The 15,307-nt window shown below is 40.3% G+C and overlaps 1 protein-coding gene across 1 annotated transcript in view; it reads right to left on the minus strand.

The window, feature by feature from the left end:
- Positions 1 to 11,562: 11,562 nt before the first annotated feature.
- SUCLA2 (succinate-CoA ligase ADP-forming subunit beta) overlaps positions 11,563 to 15,307 on the minus strand; it is a 44,813-nt gene continuing 41,068 nt past the window's right edge. The window contains exons 9-11 of the mRNA XM_026493276.4: positions 15,004 to 15,124; positions 14,459 to 14,547; positions 11,563 to 12,350 (exon numbers count right to left, since the gene is read on the minus strand). Of these exons, the coding sequence (XP_026349061.1) occupies positions 12,276 to 12,350; positions 14,459 to 14,547; positions 15,004 to 15,124 (285 nt within the window). The 3' untranslated portion in view covers positions 11,563 to 12,275. The remainder of the gene's footprint in view (positions 12,351 to 14,458; positions 14,548 to 15,003; positions 15,125 to 15,307) is intronic.

Raw genomic sequence — 15,307 nt, forward strand, 5'->3', positions numbered from 1 at the left:
GATCCCAGAACGCCAGGATCACGCCCTGAGCCGAAGGCAGACACTTAACGACTGCACCACCCAGGCACCCCATGCTCTAGTCCTCTTAATAATCAATTGAGGAATATTCCTGAACTGAGTTTCCTCCCGAAACTACTATCAAATGACAGAATATTTGGTAGCCTAGCATCACTTTGACTTCAAAGCCAGCAAGGCATAGAGGAGGTAGGTTAGGAGTATGAAAAGCACAGATTTTGAAGTCTCAAGACCCAGTTCAGGTAACAGTACTCTGACACCTTAGTTAAGCCACTCAGCCTTCTCAGCATCTCTGCTCCCCTCGTCTGCTAAATGCGGCTAACATCTTCCACTGACATTGTAGTGAACACCAAACGACTATGCACGTGAGAGTATTCTGGAAACTAATACACTCAGCAAAGGCAAGTTTTCATTTCAACCATGGGTGGAGGGATGGTTAACATAGGTGTATTTCAGGGATCCGGGGAACTAAAGAACAAATACAGCAAGCAAAATCAAGATGCCATTGATTTATATTGTTAAGTTACATCCACATTCTCATGTATCTATGCATATGTCTACACATCAAACAACAAAATGGGGAGCCTTAAAAGGAACATGAGCATTTTTCAAGTATTTGAAGGGCGCCCATGTGGAAGAGGGTTTAGATATATCTAGAGGGGCTCCGAGATAGACCCTCACACTAGCAGATAAAAGCTATAGTGAAACAGATTTCAGATCAGTGTAATGGAGATCTTATAAATATTTAGGACTGTTTGAAAATGGGATGGCTCCCTGTTAGGGAATGATCTCCCAGTTGTTGAAAATGTTTAAGTTGAAAGGAACGTAAGTGGGCAGGGACTCCTATTGCTTTGTTCACTTGGGTCCCCACCCTGTGCCCAGAACAGTGCCCGGCGCATAGAAGGAACGCAGTTGTGTTGAACAGAGGAATGAGCACAACTGTGATCACTGTAGTTCAAAGACGACAATTTTGTGATAAATGTTCAGTAATAATTCTCAACTCTGCTGAATCTGTGTCAGTTCAGCAGTTCAGTGGGGATTTTTCAAAAGCCACAATCCTGTGAAGATTTTCTTCAGGTCAAATTCACAAACCCAGAAAGGCAGCTTCACATCCTCAGACAAATGGATACCAGGAAGTCCTAGCTCTTCGTTGCACGAAGAGCATGGGATGAAACACAGATGAAATAGTCAAGCCTACACAAATCAACCAACAAAATCAAGTGGGATTGAGGAGAGGGGTGTGGGTGCTCTTCAGGTACAATTCCAAACGGCTCTGCAGTCAGCAATGCTGTCTGTGGTACAAAGGACGTACGCAAAAACTATCTGCTACACTCGGTTGAACTGAGATGTATAGCTGACAACCATTGTATTGTTTGTCATCTCTTTTCTCATTAGATTCACATTCAGTTCCATGCTTATTCTTATGCTTACACTGATTTCATTGCATGTCTATCTCCCCAGCTGCATTACGAACACCATGAGGGATCATGCCTCTTATTTATCACTGTCTATACCAGGCTACCCCTAATACATTATATGGCACATAGGAGGTGCTCGATTAATATTTGTTGAATGAACTGAATGAATACTGGAAGTAGATCCCTGAAATGACTGTGTAGGTGAAAGCATTCTGAAGTCACAGAACCTTTCAGTTAGAAGAGACCTTAGCAATCCTTTCAGTTACTTATTGTCAAGTACTCCTGTTTACATTGAACAATTTAAGAAGTGAAGCAATTTAATCTACATAAAGTAACAGTAAATGCAACAGTGATATCAGGGATGTTTCATCTAATATAATCTCCGAAAGTATTCATGAGAGTCCCAACAAAAACTCAGCTTCAAGTTCTTTGAGGGAAGCATTTTACTAGTCTACAGTTCCGTCCTCAAACAGATTTCTATCAATCAGTCAATCCAGGAGTTGCAGATTAACTAAATTAGTCCTCTTTTCTGAGCAATAGATTTGTGTTTTTCTTCTCATTGCCACCTCTGCTGGGGGACAGGCTAGGCAGGAAAAAGAAACCGAGCTAATCACAGGCCGTGCGTTTTGGCAGCTTTTACAAAAGCCAGGCCTGGTGAAGCAGAGTTAATATTTGGTACCTCCATTGTTGTCTCTCGGGAGCTTTTCCACTCAGAGTCTCTCTTACCTCAAAGCTGCTCTGTTTTCACCCCCTGAAGGCTCAAATGTCTGGTAAGGCAGCGCTACTCAATGTGTGGTCCCTGAATCCATTTGTTACCAGTGTGTGAAAAATTAAGAACTTATACCAGCACATAAATCAAAACACTGAAGCTTCCTTCATTGGAAAAAGCTTGCTGCCGAGACAAAAATATGTATCTGGTGAGCTACGTGATGTAAATGACTCCTATCCCGGCACAAGATCTTAACCTGACTGCAATTCAGTAACAAATCGCTTCAGAGACTGGCACTTTCAATAGCATTATGCTAGGCATAGAAGGGTATCTAAAGGATAATAGGAAGCTTCGAATCAAAGGAACAATTCCCTAGGTATAGGTTCTAACACACACATTTATTATTTCTAGAGCAGGTGGACACAGTATTTGAGGTTTGGGAGGGAACCACCGAAATGACGTATCCTGGCATGACCAAGTCTGGTACACAGTGGGTGCATAAAACAGTATCAACTCATTTTCTTCTACCCTCTGCCCCCAATCCATTGTTTTTTCAAAGGACCGCCTGCATTAGAAACACCTGAGGAATTTGTTAAACATGGAGGTTGACGTGTCTCCTGCATTAGAATCTCCGGGTAGGAGACCTAGGAAACCACCTGCTGAACAGGTATCCGGAAGATTTTTTTATGTATACCAAAGTCTGGGAACCACTGGACTAGGTCAGCTGAGACTGCAAAAAAAGATCTTATTGCTTAGACAGTTCTACAGCTGCCAAAAAAACAAAAGCCAAAAGTGGGCATTAAGTAGGAACTTTGTGTCCTTGACACACTTATTTCAGAAAGTATGTGACTACAGTGTAGCTAACCAACGAATGCAAAAACTGCTCCTACTGTAAACAGGCTTTGCCCTACAGCCTGTCTACCGCCTACTGTTTAAGCAACCCAAATGCGTGGTGTGGGGAAGGAAAAACTCTTCTATCCTTCAACGTCTTCCAGCTGGACTGAGAATTAAATTTACATGAGACAGGTTAACAGGAATAAAAGCCAAAGTTTTATTACGTGTGCACGGAGCCCCAACAACGAAATTGAGACCTAAAGAAATGACCAAGGCAGGGAGTTTGTATACGTTTAAGACAGACAATAAATTTGTGAGGAATTGACAGGATAAAGAAAATGGATGTTTGGGAGCTTTAACAAGAAATTCTAAGCAGAATTTGGGCTGAGGTAGTAGATTAGTAATAATAATAAAGTAACAAGGTTTGTTTCCAATATAGCGCTCTCAGCTTTAAAGTTCCTATCTCTGGTGATAAGGATATCTTTTTACTTCTTAGTTCAGGGAGGGTCCCTTTCATATGGGAAATCGACTTTTGCTTTCAGGGGGACAAAGGACGGTCTGAGTGTCTGCACTGGCTGTTTCTTAATAGCTTTTATTTAAAATAATATGCCAAGTTGGCACATTTGGGGGCATCCTGCCCTTGCCCCTACAGTGGTAATAGCCTGGCCTGTGTTTAACTGCCATTAACCTCACAGGATTCTTGATACTGGGTAGCCCATTTCTCAGTATGATACTGAATTTTTAACTGTGTTGATGAGGAACAATGGCTCCTTCTGATTTTTTTTTCTTTTAATAGAACTTCCTCATCTCAGAAATAGCCTGGATTTCAATCAACCTTTTTCTCAGTGAGGAAATTTCACAATAATGGCCTTCCTTCAAGTGGGATTGCTCTCACGAGCCCCCTCAACGACTGGCTTGCCAAACCCTGCTCAAGCAGGTTGGGTGGCACTGCTAGAAGTTAAATCATCTGGCATCACAGTGACAATGTAAAACAGGACGTCCATTTTTAAACTCACCACACTGCATCATCAACAATGTTACCTCGGTAAGATGGGCACTGGGCCAAGCGCTGTACCCTAAAAATAACATTTGTCTGTTGTAGCATAATGCTCAGCCAAGCACCTGATCTCAGTACACAGTCAAGTACACTAGAACAGACATCAAGGGGACAAATGAACCATAGGGGTCCCCAAGGAAAGGAGCCGTAAGAGCACCGAAGCTCAGGAATGCCGGGTCGGCCAGGAAAAGAGTCAGATACAGCTCCTTATGTGTTCAACCGTGTCCACAAGGCAGAGTGTTTCACACTGACTTATGATACCAAGCACATGAGAACCGACAGCCTGGGCAAGTTCAGTCTACGGTTTTTAGAAGGTTGACTTAAAATGAAAAACCTCTCACAAGCTGAAAAAATGGTCCATGTCAGCTGAATCACACTTTATAAGAAAGCCATGACCAATCTGTTTAAACAGCTCCTCTGGCTAGTACTCTGCAGTATTCCGCCCAGAGTAAATGTCGGTTTGCAAACTGACTCCCAGACACAGAGGGCAAGGAGAGCCTGAAGAGAGGGGCAGGCCGCCCCAGACTGGTAGGCGGCCGTCCCCATAAGCAAGAGAACTTACTTCCAAGGCTCATCTTGGGCAGCCGAGAGACGAGACGTCCACACCCGCCCGCCAGGATCTTGCAAGTTGACCTAGAGGCCTGCGCTGGGTTCAGGCTGATTATATGGGCAAGTCAGCGTCCTTGAAAATGGCTGCAGCTGTGGGAAGGGCCGGCGGGCGGGAGATGCATTCCAAGCATGGGGAACAGGTGAGGAGCCTCTGGCTCTAGGTCAGAGGTCAACCCGTGATCACGTGCTCCCGTGGACCTCCAGCAGAAGGGGAAAAGGTCGATAAAAAGACTCAGGTCGGTGCCTTCCCACTTCACAAGTTATGCCATGCCAGACACAGTAAATCATCACTCAAACCAACATTTCCATGTCTTCCTTATCAGCCCACACTGTCTTATACATCTGACATCAAATATTGTAACTTATTTGTCCTCTAGTGGAGTCTGAATCATCAGGAAGAGGGAAGTTCGGTTTTTCACAAATCAACAGTGAAAACTTGGATCGGCTAAATGACGGAAGAGGAAACCAGTGCTTCACCTGTCACCCCTCTGTTATGGCCTCAGCACTTTCCTGCCTCCCACTCCAAGTAGAAGTTCAATAAAGAGTGTCCTTGAAAATGCTAGCTCCGTACGCACCTAACAACATACAAGAGATCGGTATATAATAAAGATGGCACTCCAAAACTGGTGAGGGAATGGGTGATATAGCAAATAGTGTTTGGGAAAGCAGCCAGCCATTTAGGGAGAATAAAAATCCACATTCATAACTCAAGCTCAGAACTAACACCGAAATCAAGCCTTTCAAAGTATATCACAAAAACCAGAAACCATAAATATTGGTACATTTGATTATATTAAAAATTACATTTGTGAAGGATAAATCCTGTATGATTCCACTAACATGAGGCATCTAAAATAGTCCAAGTCATAGAAACAGAGATTAGAATGGTGGTTGCCAGGGGCTGGGGGAGGGAAAAGGAGGAGTTGCTATCAATGGGTATGAAGTTTCGGTTCTGCAAGATGGGTAAGTTCTAGACGTCGGCCGTACATCACCATGCAGTGACAGTACTGTAAGCAACACTGTAGGTGCACTTCCAAATGTGTTAAGAGGCTAAGTTTCATGTTAAGTGTTCTTACCATGATTTTTTAAAATACACATGATAAAATATGTAATATATAATAGACAAATGGCTTATCTCAAATATGCAGTTATTAAATATCAATAAGAATGAAGTCAATAGAAAAATAGAGAACATTGAAATGGAAGTCACACACATGTGCTCTCGTACAAATGACTAGTAAACAGATGAAACCTGATCAGCATTAAACAGGAAAGACGTGTCTTTTGCCTGTTGGAATTAGCAATGCACTGTTGACAAAGGTGTGGAAAAACTGTCACACACTGTGAGAGGGAGACTAACCAGGGCAGACTTGCTGCAAAGCAGTTCAGCGACTGCCGTGAAAATGTGAAATACAGTTACGCTTTGACACAGCTAATCCACTTAGAGGTTTTTATCCGAAGGAAAATTCATGCACCAGGGCATTCACCTCTTTTATTCAGAATGTTAAAAATGTAGGAAACAAATGTCAATAGTGGAAGACAATGGTACATACATTCTCTTGTGTGTGCAGTCATTAAAAATGATGTAGACCTATATTGGACACGATGGAAAGATGCCTAAGTGTTTACTGAAGGATAGCCCAGTATCTAGACTTCGAGCCTACTTATGTAAAAGTATATTCATATATCTGTGCACATATGCTCATATGTAGAGAAGACTGGAAGAATATTTACCAAACTGTTAACAGTTGTTATCTCTGGGTTGTAGGGTTGCAAATGAGTCTTACTTGTCTTGGTACTTTCTGTTATCAATGAGGGTTTTGTTTTTACGAGTATGTATCATTTTCACTGAAACAAAGGTCTCTTTTTCGTCAAACATATGAAACAGAATAAAAAGATGCTTTTCTGCTTTTTGAACTGACCATAGGAATAATCCCGAACCATTCAAGGTTTGTCTCTGGTTTCCTTATTGTGAAATGTCCATCCCCCAAATTCTGGAACTGTCACCCTGAACTGCAGGATTGCAAGGTCTCAACTAGTCATCAGTCAACTCCTACCCAAGACATTGACGATGTTAGTGTGCAAATTAGCAACATACAAACCAGACATGAAGCTCAGGCCTGGCCCTCTCCCTGCAAATCCCAATTTACTCAGCTGGTTTTCTGTATTAGCACTGACTGGACTCCGGGACACACAGCAGTTTGTGGTTTCGTTGATTGATGGCAATTGCTTCACAAATTTACAAAAGCTGTGAGTACCATCATACTGACCAGAAACTATTCAACGCTGAGCCTCTCGACACTAGATGTTTGTTGACTCCTACTTCCAATTTTTATGTTTACATCTTCACAACTGGATGTGATGGAGCTTTTCTCAGTCCTACTCAGAATGTGATCTGTGGACTGGTGCTGATCTGATCCACAAACAGTTCACAAGTCTGCAAGAGATAAGCAGATATTTAAGAGTAAGCATTTAGAAACTTCTACAGCAATTTGAAGTTTTATGCTGTTGAATAGAAATAAAAGAATCGGAGCTCATATTTTGTATGCTTTTTTTTAAAAAGTCATTTCTTGTGATTGTTTTGATTGTATTTTATAAAAGAATCAGTCTGTGACAGATTAGAAATTTTTAAATTCACCTCAGTTTGAGAGAAGTTGGCTTTCATAACTAATATACAGTAGTATGGGTACGTTGGTATATTAAGTTTCCTAATACTGCTGTAACAAATTACCAACTTAGCAGCCCAGAGCAACCCAAATTTATTATCTCACAGTTCTGTGGATCGGAAGTCCAGATGGGCTTGTCCGGTTTCTCTGCTCTGAGTCTCACAAAACCAAAACCAAGGTGTCAGCCGGCTATGCTGTGATAGGGAGGCTCTGGAAAGAAGCCACTTCCAAATGCATCCAATTGCTAGCAACATCCAGTTCCTTTGGCTGTAGGATTAACATCTCCATTTCCTTGCTGCCTGTCAGCTGAGGGCTGCCCTCAGTTAAAGGCCTCTCTGTGGTCCTTGCACATGGACTCCTACATCTCAGAAGCAGCAATAGTATATTGAATTCTCCTCATGTTGGAATCTCTCAACTTCCCCTTTGGCCACCTCTCTCTTGCCTCCCGTTGGAGAATGTTCTCTGCTTATAAGGATTCATGTGATTAGATTGGGCCTTGTTCTAACACTGAATATTTGTCCCTCCAAAATTCCTACACTGAAACCTGATGCCCGATGTGAATAATATTAGGAGGTTGGGCCTTCGGGAGCTCAGATCAAGAGGGTGGAGCCCCACGAATGGGATTAGTGCTCTTACAAGAGACCCCATAGATCTCCCTAGCTCCTTCTACCAGGTGAGGACACAGTGAGAAGGCATCGCCTATCAACCAGGAAGCAAGCTCTCATGAGACACCGAATCTGCCAGTGCCTTGAGATCTTAGACTTCCCAGCCTCCAGAACCGTAAGAAATAAATTTCTGTGGCTTATAAGCCCCCCCCAACCCGGTCTACAGCATTTTGCTATAGAAGCCCAAACAGACCAAAACAGGCCTATGCAGATAATCTAGGATAATCTCGTTTTAAGGTCCATGTAGCCTTAATCACATCTGCAAAGTCCCTTTGCCGCGTAATGTGACATATGCATAGTTTCCCCGGGATTAGGTGTGGATATCTGTGAAGGGGCCATTATTCTGCCTAACGGACAGGGTAGGGTGAAGTCCAGGAGTCCTCACACAGTTGCTTGTTCATGTAGGGAACCTAAGGCTAAAGCCAAAAGCATGGAAACAGGAATAATGGAACGATGAATGACAGAGGAGGTGCTGTGGAAGGCAAACCAAACTCCTTTGGGAAGTAACCAACCGGATCCCGGTAAGGTCAGCCCTTCCAGTTTCATGTCCCAGGATGGCTGCTTACGGACGAGGTCTGCTGCTGACTGCACAACCGGAGAGAGTATCAAGCGAAGGCAGGCAAGTGGGGGTGGCACGCACGGCGGGGCTCCCTCCCCACTAACCATGAAGAGGAGGCAATACACAGGAAAACAACAATGTACACCCAAGACTGAAAGAAATGAAAAACTGGTTACTTGTGAAGAAACAAAAGTTGCTCATAGTCTTATCTCCTTGTGAGGTAAAGTCATGAATAACAAAGACGCTCAAATTTCCTCAAGTGGAAAAAGAAGCTGACAGAGCTAGATTTTTGAAAAAAACAAAGACCGCCATAGCTTCAATCCTGAGAACATTCAGACAGGGGGCAAAATCCTGGCACTTGAGGACACTGTAGCTTTATTATCTCAAGTCCCTCTCTGTCGGCACAGCCCTCCCTCCTCCAGTCCTCTCTCCAGCTGTCACTTTGGACACCAACTTTTAAATAATTATCTTATCCCTTCACTTTCACCTCTTCGTTTTAAATCACACTTTAGACAAAAACTGATTTACCAACCTTTTGCCTTTCCTCATTTTGTATTGCAAATCTCTAAATCTTATTTTGATTTCTTACTACCACACAATAAATCACACAAATCTGAAAATTGATTTTTCCACAGGTCCTATCTCACCTCCTTACATTTCAACAGGACAAAAGAACATGACTGTAATTATAGCACACTTGTCCCCTAGTCTGCTAACATTTATGCCCATGATCTTAAAATTTCTTTAAATAGAATTCTTTTCCAGATAGAAACAACTCACCAAAATATTTTAAAAATATTAAAGGCTTCAGTGTTCGGTGGAGGTTGCTGGGGTTGCTGGGGTTATACAATATGCCTGCCTGCCTTCATTCCTGCTTTCCTTCCTTCTTCTTCTTTCTTCCCTCCCTCTCTTTTTGTTTTTGTTTTTACATGTTTTCCCCCTTAACGTGTGGTTTTCTAAAATCCCATCTGGTACCAAGTATGAATATCTATCAGGCTTGGTGTCCTGGGTTCTGCAAGCTGTTATCATAGTCAAAATTGGGTATTTTTCTATGCAGAAAGTGGAGTTGTTCAGATGGATTTACTCAATTGTAAGGGAGAGAATTCAAATGGTAAAGTAGGCCTTCCCCCCCCACCTCCCCACAGCAAGCAGGCTGCAGGGACAGAAGTATCAAGCCTGTAAAAAGAATATTCAAGGGTGAATGGATGCAGTGGGAGGGTGTCTAAGCAGCTACCAGGTTGTTTCCACTCTCCATTCTCCACAGAATTCCCACTTCCTGCCCATGGCTACACCACCATCACTCCTATCAAGTTATGTCCTATTTCAATTTCACTACTTTTTGGTCCTTATGTTTCTTGACTTCTTCACTGCATTTGACACCACTGATCACTCTAACCTTGAAACATTCTTTTCTTGCCTTCCCTGGTAAATGTTCTTGTAGATTTCCTGGACCCACCACTGAAGCCAAGGCACTCTCCTTCTCAGGGCTGCAAGCATCAGAAGCCTTCCCAGCTCCCAGATTCTCCCTACTACCTCAGTCTTATCAGTTACTAATCTCTGAGTTAACTCAGCATCCAGTTTGCTCTTTCGGCTTCCAAACATGAGTTGTGATGGTTTTAAAATACATCAACAAGCTCTGGTACTTCTCCCTTCAAGAATGGAGCTGAGTTCCCATCTCCTGCGGCCTGGACTCAGTGACTCATGTCTAACAAACAGAGTGTCAGAAGTGACAATGAAATGAGAACACAAAAGGCAATGTTGCTTCTCCCTTGTTCCCTTGGATCACTGGCTCTGGGGGAAGCCAGCTGCCACGTCACAAGGATATTCAAGCAACCCTGTTGACAGGCCCACATGGGGAGAAATTGAGGCCTTTGGCCAACAGCCATGTGAGAGAGCCATCTTGGAAGTAGGTCCTCCAGCCCTAGTAAAAGCCTTCAAATGACTGTGGCACCAAACCCACCACTCACCTAAACTCCTTCCAAATTTCTGACCCACAGAAACTATGAGGTAATAAATGTTGTTTGAAAATCACCTAGTTTTAGGGTAATCTATTATGCAAGAATAGGTAACTGAAACACTAGTATTACCAATAGCCTGTATTATATCCTCCCCAAAATACCAAGCATTGTTTTAAATTCCTGACTAGACCCCAACTAATACAAAATGCCAATCTTTTCTGAGTTCATCATTGGCTGGCAATTTTTGGAATTTTTTTTTTTTAATTAAAAGTCAAAGGCTTGGAGACTTTTATTATAACTTTATCATAATTTTCAATGGTTTAATGGCTCTAATTTAGTATGTTAACATATGAACAGGAAGAGCAGGCTGATAGATAATGATATATGTATAGTTGGTTTAAATATATATTTTATATATTCTCTCTATAGAATGTCTCTTCCTCTTTCCCCCTCTCCCTCCATCACCTGCTGTCCTTCTCTATCTCTATCTGCCTCTCCCCACCAAATAATTCTAGTCAAGATGAGAAAGGAGCTAAAAAACAGATACACTGAAATTTAAAAACTTGTCCAAACCTATACAGACAGTAAGCAGTGAAGCCAGGACTAAAACCAGACACACTGCTTTCAAATTCTGTGCTCATAATCACTATGCTATGTGACCTGTGATAGTATATGTATCAGATCATACGTTAAGAACATCAAAATAGGTAAAAGTTCTCATATTCGCCAGTACAGTTACACAGCTTACCACTTGGCTGGTATTTCCTTCCATGGTATTAACACTGTTAATAGTTCAATATCAACTGTTCTGAGTAGTGAACAAAAGATTAATACACACATACATATACACACCGAGGGACACAAAGGAAAACATGTTTTTTTTAAAGAAGGGACCAGGAGGTACACACATAAACATCAGAATTCAAGGGAAATATCTGTAAGTAGCTCCACAATACGTAATGCCATGCCCCAGCACATGATCTACAGATCAGTTCCCTGAAGATATTTAGTGCAATGAGGAACACATCGCCGTCTACTGTGTTTACTTAGAAAAAAGAAAAAAAAACATTAATCTGAGTCACATTGGGAGATTTTTATTAACTTAGATTGACATTGTTAATTTTGTCTGCCAAGTCCTTAGTGAATATACCTTTATTTGATACAAACCTACCAGTTCTTATCAATACCACAGGATCATGAAGACTTACAGTAATCAGTGTTTTATAATGATTAAAACAATGTTCAAATAACAAGTTACTTCACTGACATACTTGAAAGAATATTCTGGGGAGTGTTTGAAAGCTCTGTTTATAAATAGTAATTGATATATTTAGATAGGTATTTGGTGTTGAAGATAAACACTTCTTTATAAAACATTGTTTTAATACAGTGCTCTACTAATGAGGCTAGTTATTAGATATAATATATTTCTAACACCAAAGAATAAAGCTTTATCTTCATATTTATTTTATTCATAGGACTCTTATCAATGAAGAGTGTTGAATCTAACAATAAACTGGCATATTGAGAGTGACATTCCATAGAAGTGAGAAAGAAAGTTGCAACAGAAGAAACTGGATCACTGCATTACACATTCTTTATACAAACAGCCCACTCTGAACAGTAGAATTAAATGCAGATAAAATGCTTTTAAAAGTTTTTGTGCCTAGCTGGCAATTACAATCTCCACACACTAAAGAGAAAAGGGACAATAATAACACAGAAACAGTATTTTTAACGATTATAGCACATTTAACACCTTCAGCCATCCACTGGGTTCTCAGATCAGATCGGCAACTGAAATTTCACATCCACCTGGGCTTGCTTGGCTAAGGTCACTATTTCAGAGAGCTTTACAACCTGAAAGGAAAAAACAAAGCATCTTTGTCTCTTATGTCCAAGAAACCATAAAATCAGAACTACCAGGAAATGTGAAATTAATGCACAATCTTTCTCACTTAAAACATCTGGGCTATTCTGACATTGTTAGAAATCACTTCACACTCTCACAAGTTTGCCACTCTTGAAGGATAGTCAAATCTGAGACTCTTCATAACTCATGCCTCAGTTCAGTACATTCTGATTTCATATATATACATACCTCTTTTTTATTGCCTAAATTTTATCTATTTTAAAGGCAGAAACAGTGATTGTCTTACTTGGACACCACAGAATGCAAAGTACATCTAATCAAAAGTCTGCTTAAATAACATGTAGACAATCGTAACTTGCAATATCAGGATAGGAGCTTGGGTCTAGGAGTTAGTATTTCACTTTTTGTCAAGCTGAATTCCAATAACATGTCTATAATCTGTCTGAGGACAGCCAGCTGGTACCATACGAAAGATTAAAATTAAACATGTCTAAACCAAACACAAATTCAGCTTCTCTCCTGCCCAGGAGAGTAGTTAAGAAAAGGTTTCGATAGGCCCCCTGGGTTCAAATCCCACTCTGATGTTTATGACATGTGATCTTGATGAATAAGTTAATTTATTTAGCCTCTGTTTCTACATCTACAAAAACGGAAATTATTTAATCAAATATAATGAGATAATGTACCTGAAGAAAAAAGCTTATCACTGCATGCACAATAAATAATTAAGTGGCAGCAATTGCTACTATCATCATCATCACATTACTATTAATACTGTCATAACTTCCATAATCTCATAGTCAGTAGAACACTGTAGTCACAATTTAAATCAACTGTTCACTTTTATCTTTCATGGTCTATTTGATCAAGATTTGATTGATTCTTCCACTTTTTTTTCCATGTCCCCAAAGCTTTCTGAAACACTTTCGCTCTACCATTCCCTTGCTCAAAATCTTAACTTGAACTCAGTATTTACTGAGGGCGGCCTGGGTGGCTCAGTGGGTTGAGCATCTGCCTTTGGCTCAGGTCATGATCCCGCATCAGGCTCCCTCACCCTCTGCTGCTTCCCCTGCTGCTCTCTATCAAATAAATAAATAAAATCTTTAAAAAAATAAAAGTAAAAATAATAAAATAAACTCAGGATTGAGCATAAATCTGTCACTAAAGTGCAGCTGATTTTTATTTACTAATAAGTACTTTCCCAAAGTATGTCCCAAAGAAGGACATAAGACCTTTATTATCTTTATGAAATGATATCACATTAACTCAGAAATCTCAAAAGCCCACTGCTGATTAAACCATACAGCCCCAGAGTATTCCATGAAATGACTATAAACAACATTTGGAAAGAATCAAAAGCTCTCATTTAAAAACACCTCTATGTCTACTGTGGAGTGTGCTCCAAGACAGATTAAGTAAAAGAAATGAGGTAAAATTTATGCTATCATCATACAATGTGAGAAAGTGGATATATGTGTGTGTGTGTGTGTGTGTGTGTGTGTATACACATACACATACAAATGCACACACATACAATATCTGCTTATTACTTCAAAAAAGTGGAAGGATGAACTAAAAACTTCTTTAAAAAACTGGTTATGTGTGGGGAAGGAAGAAACAGGAATAAGTATAAAAGCTAAATTCTCTGAATATACCTTGCTTTAGTTTTGACTTTGGAACCATGTAATATTTATATAAAGCAAAAATTCCTTTAAAAATAAATAAATGAGGGGCTCCTGGGTAGTTCAGGAGGTTAAGTGTCTGACTTCGGCTCAAGTCCTGATCTCAGGGTCCTGAGACTGAGAGTCCCACATAGGGCTCCCCACTCAGCGGGGAGTGTGCTTGTCCCTCTGCTGCCCCCCACTCGTGCTCTCTCTCTCTCAAATAAAATCTTTAAAAAATATAAATAAATACATAAATAAATAAATAAATAAATAAATAAATAAATAAAAGAAACTAACTTAGATTCTAAAATGAACCAGCTAATATTGCCAATAATGAGTGTTTCTGCTAAATATTAAGAGCGCCGAACCCCTCGTATCACCCATCTTACACACTTTACAAATTTGTTCGTAGATTAATGCAGCCTGCTTACCATTTTAGCAGCTTCATCCAAGTCATCACAAGCAAGAATTTTAAGTCCACTGTCTGTTATCAGTGCCTTAGCATCATCAACTCTTGTACCTGGAAATGATTTATGCAAATATAAAGATGTTTTAAATATATGCACAAAATCATTTAAAATGCTGGTGACAATATGAAATTTCAACATAGGAGTACTGCCATCATTTAACATAAATGGCTCTAAAACCAAAGAAAATACTGTAAAAGTCTGGAGTTGCTTCATGAAATATCTTGCCCTACCATGTCAATGGTAACTCAGGCAAGCCAGAATTTAAGACAAAGCACAACAAATAAATAACATATTAAATTATACCAAGCAAAACTATAAACAATTTTGCCCCAATGTGAGAAATATTTTTAAACCCACATTTGAAAAATTTCCTATTATATAACATTTTCATTTAAAAGATAAAGCTATTTGGAAACTGTATTTTAAATGAACTGAACTCCTTGGAATTATGAACTTTTAAACAATCAGAGTTCATGGAACAACAGCAAGTTATCTTTTACACTCACCTTGTAACCGTACCACAATAGGGATTTTAATTTCCAAATCCTTTACTGCCATAACTATACCCTGTGCAATAACATCACACCGCATGATTCCTCCAAAAATGTTGACCAGAATAGCCAGTACCTGTGAATAAAACAGTTTTTGTAGATTAAAATTTAAACGCAAGGAGTCTGTGTCCTTCCTTCTCAAGAAAATACTAGTGGTCTGTGCCTTACGATACAAATTAATTTCATGGTGATATTTTCCGGCCAGACCATCACATTCTCTGCAGCTCTCATCACTGAAATTTATGTAGTCCACCACCCA

Source organism: Ursus arctos, unplaced genomic scaffold, assembly GCF_023065955.2.
Source record: "Ursus arctos isolate Adak ecotype North America unplaced genomic scaffold, UrsArc2.0 scaffold_10, whole genome shotgun sequence".
Classification (NCBI taxonomy): Eukaryota; Metazoa; Chordata; class Mammalia; order Carnivora; family Ursidae; genus Ursus; species Ursus arctos.